Source organism: Arachis ipaensis, chromosome B01 (genome assembly GCF_000816755.2).
Source record: "Arachis ipaensis cultivar K30076 chromosome B01, Araip1.1, whole genome shotgun sequence".
Taxonomy (NCBI): Eukaryota; Viridiplantae; Streptophyta; class Magnoliopsida; order Fabales; family Fabaceae; genus Arachis; species Arachis ipaensis.
The window spans coordinates 113,841,789-113,847,766 of NC_029785.2; the positions used below are offsets into that span (position 1 = coordinate 113,841,789).

The following is a 5,978-nucleotide window of genomic DNA, read 5'->3' on the forward strand; positions in this document are numbered from 1 at the left end:
TAATAATAATAATAATAAGAAGAAGAAGAAGAAGAAGAAGAAGAAGAAGAAGATTATTATTGAAGTATTACCTAGTCAGATATCGATTTGGTCTTGCAAGACGATTAAGATTTGTTTGCTTCACAATACACCTACTCTGATCTCTCCTCTCCTTTGATTTCATATTTTCATATAAAGTTGATGCAGTTAGTTGTTACCTCTTCCCAGTAATAACTGTTTTTTAAAATTAATATTTTTACTTTTATTTAGAGTCAATTCTGATGAGAATATTAACAAAAATGATCTCTACTTTATTAACGATAAAAATGTCCTCAAAATATTTTAAAATACGACAAAAGTATTTATCATTAAATATATATTCTCAAAAAATTTATCAAAATAATATGCATAACTTCAATATTTTTTTAATGTATGTATGTAGTATGTACGTACTAAAATTTTAAAAGACGGTTATCATCAATAACGGCGAAATATATGCTTTCATCAAGTATATATATATGGCAGTTAGAATGTATGATTATTGTGAATTCCATATGCTGCGGTAGGTTTTAAAACACTACTTTCTTTATTATATGTTGCTTCAGCCTTTGGGTATTTAAGAATATATGTTAAGACTTAATTAAGACGATACTGTGATTAAGATAGATGGTATAGTGTGAAATTCATTAATTCTTAAGAGCTGCTATATATATATCTTAGATATATGTTGCAGCCAGCAAATGATTGATAGAGATTATTTTAATGAATAATGACCACAGTACTAATTTGTTCTTCTAATTATATCCTTCTAATATTTAAACATAATCTATAGCAACCATGCATAATGATGATGACGACAAGTGAAGAATAAAGGTGATTAATAATCTCTTCTACTTCACATTAGCATTACACCGCTGCTCCGAATAAAGACGATAGCTACCTATTATATATTATGAATTTATGATGGCAATTACCAGAGATTAAAGCTTGATTAAGAATTTACTTTGAAAAAGGCAACAACGTTTGAAACCTAAAGTCTTAAACCAAACCAACTGCCTCTATATTTTTAACGAGTAGTAGTAGTGAGGGTAGGATCAGATAATAATAATAATTATAATAATTATGAACGACTTTAGAGCCACACATTAATTAAAAAACAAACAAACACACGCACATTGGAGCAAGATCATTATCAATCAGTCACATATCACAAGGTCAGAGGGCTAATTACTTCCGAAAATAACAATCTCTATACAAAATCTAATAATTAGCTAGATGACATAAAAACATAACTACTCAAATTTAAGGATAATAAAGAGGAAAAAAAAACACACTTATATATAGTAGAAAAAGATCTTGCATATTTCAACCACATATAATAACTAAAAATATAAAAGAGCAATAAAGAAAACCACTTGGTGTGTGGGAAATAAAAATCTAAAATAATTAGTGTAACAATGACTCCTACATAATGTTACCTTGCTTCTCAGTTCAAGTTATACTTTTAGCAATTAATGACAAAAATTAAAGCATTTTGTTAATTAGTTATTGATTGTAATCAGAATTTACAAAAAAAAAAAAAAGATTTATCAAACAAAGTAAACATTGGGCTCTATGTTTGACTACTCATAAGAAAGAATATTCTAAAGTTTGATGTAATTTTTTTTCCCTGTGGGAGTCAACTATTTTTATAATTATCGGAAAAATACGAACTAATTAATAAGAATGTTTTTGTACATAGTAAATATTAATAATTCATATTAAAGGAATCACGTATATATATTGGTATAACAATAATAACAATAATAAGATACGTGTATAAAGAAAATTACAATGTGTTTAAATGATGAAAATAGGCATATGAGTGAAAAGTTTAGTTGTGAGTTGTGACACTTAGGTGATATTTGGAAGGTAAGAGTAAATGGAGCGGTGGCAACGTAACCGCTTTAACCTATGGTCTCAAATTAAAACCGAGGTTTGTTTCTATATTTATATATACATATATACAAACGTATTTTCGAAGACAAGTCCAATTGTGAATGCTTTGTCTCTTCATTCCAAAGAAGGAAACTAACCTAGCCTTCTCAATTCCTCTATTCCTCATCATGTAGTAATAATTTACAAAACCACATACCCTACCCACTACTACTCTTTAACACCATACAAATCTTCATTTGGATCTCAAAGTAAGTTCATAAAGTAAAGATAGGGTAATGGGGAGGCCACCTTGCTGTGAGAAAATTGGGATCAAGAAAGGGCCTTGGACTCCTGAGGAAGACATCATCTTAGTCTCTTATATCCAAGAACATGGACCTTCCAATTGGAGATCCGTTCCCACCAATACAGGTAATGTAATTAATTAACTAGCTAGTAATTATTTTTAATTAATTAATTTGTTTTATGTTTAATTTTCTAGGGTTGATGAGATGCAGTAAGAGCTGCAGGCTTAGATGGACTAATTATCTTCGACCAGGTATCAAAAGAGGTAACTTCACCGACCATGAGGAGAAGATGATTATCCACCTCCAAGCCCTTTTAGGGAATAGGTATTCTGGATCTCTAATTTGCTAATAATTTTTTTTATATTAATTATCTAAAACAAGTCAAATATTTTATGTTCATTTAATTAATTTACTAACTTTGTGAAATGATGAGCTGGTTATATATAAATTATATAATGGCTGCAGATGGGCTGCTATAGCATCCTACCTTCCACAAAGAACGGACAATGATATTAAGAATTACTGGAACACGCATCTCAAGAAGAAGCTCGCCAAGAATCAAAGCGGAGCGGCCGAAGACGGCGGCGACTACCAAGATGGAAACTCTTCAAGATCCCAGCCAAAGGGACAGTGGGAGAGAAGGCTTCAGACAGATATTCACATGGCCAAACAAGCCCTGTCTGAAGCCTTGTCCCTCAGCAAATCCTCCAATAATAACAACAATGTCTTATCTGAGTCGTCATCATCTTATGATGCTTCCACATTTGTCACAAGAACAAGCCAGGCTGCTTCTTCTTCTTCTTCGTACGCCTCAAGCTATGAAAACATATCCAAGTTGCTGGAGAATTGGATGAAATCCCCGAACTTGTGTGCTGAAATGACCACAAATTCGGGAAATTCATTTAGTTCTAATAACAGCGAAGCAGATCATGGCTTTGATTCTCTCTTGAGCTTCAAATCCGACGATGAAAGGAAACCAAAGTACTTGTCCTCATCAGAGGCGCAGCAACAGGTGCCTCTAACGTTGCTCGAGAAGTGGCTCTTTGATGATGGTGCTGCTCAGTGCCATGAAGATCTTATGAACATGTCATTGGAGGAAAGTACTTCAGGTTTGTTCTAGAAAAACAAAGAAACAAACAAGGTTCAAACTAGGAATTAATTAGGGTTCCTTTTGTTATGGTTTCTTTTCTTCCAATTTCAAGTGTTGCTGAACTCTTTGTGTAAATGGAACTATGTTTAGGTGTCAAGAGTAACTTCCCTAATTAGCTTCGCTCCCATATATCAAGAATTGTTCATTATTATTATGAGTGTATCTGTTAATTAATAATTAAGAGTTCAGTTTATGTATGTGTATTATTTGACCTTAATTAATTTAATTATTGTTTCAAAGTTGTTTCGGTTATTACAAATTGTCTAGCTAGCTAGGGTTAGTTCATACCAAGAATTTTATTAGAATTTTATCAAGCTTATTTGTTACTAATCCTTTAACTTTGATGGAGGACTACTTAAAGAATGGATCGATCCTTCCATCCATCTTAAAATTTAGTGAAGTTGGATCATGAAAATTAATAATAAATAAAAAAACCTAATAATCTATTTTATTGCCTCCTTTTAGGGTTACTGCACTGTGTTACTGATGAGAACAGAAGCAACGCATTCCATAACAAAGAATCCATCTGAATAATGATAGTTAGATGTTATTTTCTTGAACTCCTTTTAGAATCTTTGATATGTTAATATTAAAGTATTTAGAGGGAACAAAAAAGTATGTAGAAATTAATTGTTATTATAAAAAATAAGACTTTGTTAATTATGATGATTTCAAGTGTGTCATGTAAGTAACCAATTTGAATTGGTCGAGTGGTCAGCCCACTCATCTGCTTAAGTAAATGTCGGGGTCACATATTAATTAAGATCGGATGTCTTCGTACTTTGCTTTAAAATGTGATGTTTGGCCTTTTTATGGATTTTTTAATTAAATTTATTAATTTGAATCTCTCCAAATTTAATTTAGATTCTTATAACTACTTGATGAACATTTTAAATAGAGAAAAGTTAAAGAACTAATATAATTTATTATTTTTAGTCAATTTTTTTAGTTATCAGTCTAATTTTTTATTTTATTAATTTAACAACATATTTTTAATTCACATTTTTAATATTGATAACTGTTAGTAAAAAATAATAAATTTTATTAGCTCTCTAACATTTTTGTTAAAATATATATACACGTATAAAAAAATTCAGTTAATCAACACTCTCTCCAACTAACATTTCAACAAATCAACAAATTTTATAACAAGACGATGAATAAAAAGGAAGTAGAAACATTTAAAATTATTAAAAAAAAATTCAAAAATTAACAAAAAAAATTTCAAAATTATTAAAAAGAACATTCAAAATCTATTTAAAATTTATAATTTAAGATAATAAAAATAAAAATCTTTTTAAAATATTAGTTAATATTGACCAAAAAAAATTTATCATCTATAGTATCAACGTGTATTATTGTTGTCTCTAGTATTGTTATCAACAAATAATAATGAAGCCACACCAGTCGCCACAACTTTTCCAGGTTCTATTGATTTCTTCAAAGACTTCGATCTTTTATTCTATAAAATCCATTCATTCCACTTAATTACGAACTATATAAAGGCTTAACCCGATAACTATAAGCTAAGAGAGTAACAATAACAGAATAGGAAAAATTAAAATTAAACAACAAAGAAGCTAATTATGGTCGGTGATGAAACAATTAGAAGATAGAAACATGCATAGTGTAGCCAATAAGGCAATAACTTGTAACCTTACAATTTAGCAACTTGCGCTATGCATGGTATAGTATAATCCGCTGTTTATTCAAGTTAATCAATTTGCATTGAGTCCACATATATATTTCACAGTCTAGAGTGCATTTCCAAATCCACTTATTAGTAATTTATTTTAAAAGCTAAAAGTACTTTTTTACCTATTGTATATAAATAGTTAATTATTAAATTAAAGATACATACAAAGAGAATGTTAGCAAAGTTGGTATAAAGGGTAGTTACAGAATGTTGTTCTGCATAGAAGGGTAGTTACAAAATGATGTTATCATCTTCAAAAATTATTTTTTATATAGAAAATAAAGTAAGCGATGCATTTTTAGAATATTAACATTTAGAATATTTTATGATGTTTAGAATTGTAGGTGAAAATTCTGACACAACACGCAAATCGCGTGTTAATCTCGTTCAGATGGCGTGGCGCTCCCTAACGCAACACGTAGGAGACGTGTTGCTACGTTTAGAGTAATTTTTTCAAAAATTATGCTCAAGTTTTTTAGAATAGTTTAACTATTTTTTCTACATATAAGTCGCGTGTTGGTAATATGTGTGGAAACTGCGTGCTGCAATTGCTTGCATGCAGAAGACAATACATGCTCTGAAAATAGACGACACAACAAGAGATTTCGTTGTTAAATTTGACATAAATGAAACTCTCTTCAATCAGTAAAATAGAGAATGAAAGAATAGAAAGAGTAAGAGAAAGAGAATGATATGAAGGAATGAAATAGACAAAAAATATGAGAGCCTCTAGAGGATTTGAAGGAAGAAATATATTGTTGTGCGACTTTTGCAAAAAAAAAAATAGAGACTTAGAGAATATTTAGTGTATTTAGAGTGAATTTTACACATAAAAAAATTATAAGTATGTACTTAAAAATTTATATTTTATTATTTTCACTTATTTAGAGCTTATTATTTGGTTAATATTATTTTAGTGTTACCATTTATA

General features: G+C 29.7%; 1 protein-coding gene across 1 annotated transcript; it reads left to right on the top strand.

The window, feature by feature from the left end:
* Positions 1,999 to 3,547, top strand: LOC107618997 (myb-related protein 306). The gene is made up of 3 exons (XM_016321205.1): positions 1,999 to 2,325; positions 2,396 to 2,525; positions 2,667 to 3,547. Exons 1-3 carry the CDS (start codon positions 2,193 to 2,195, stop codon positions 3,319 to 3,321), a joined length of 918 nt encoding a protein of 305 aa, XP_016176691.1. The 5' UTR covers positions 1,999 to 2,192; the 3' UTR covers positions 3,322 to 3,547.

Bases quoted from the DNA above. Each gene is read 5' to 3' on its own strand.
- LOC107618997 (XM_016321205.1), top strand. From the start codon at position 2,193: ATGGGGAGGCCACCTTGCTGTGAGAAAATTGGGATCAAGAAAGGGCCT. The intron at 2,326-2,395 runs GTAATGTAATTA...TTAATTTTCTAG, and splicing joins ATCCGTTCCCACCAATACAG to GGTTGATGAGATGCAGTAAG. The intron at 2,526-2,666 runs GTATTCTGGATC...TAATGGCTGCAG, and splicing joins CAAGCCCTTTTAGGGAATAG to ATGGGCTGCTATAGCATCCT.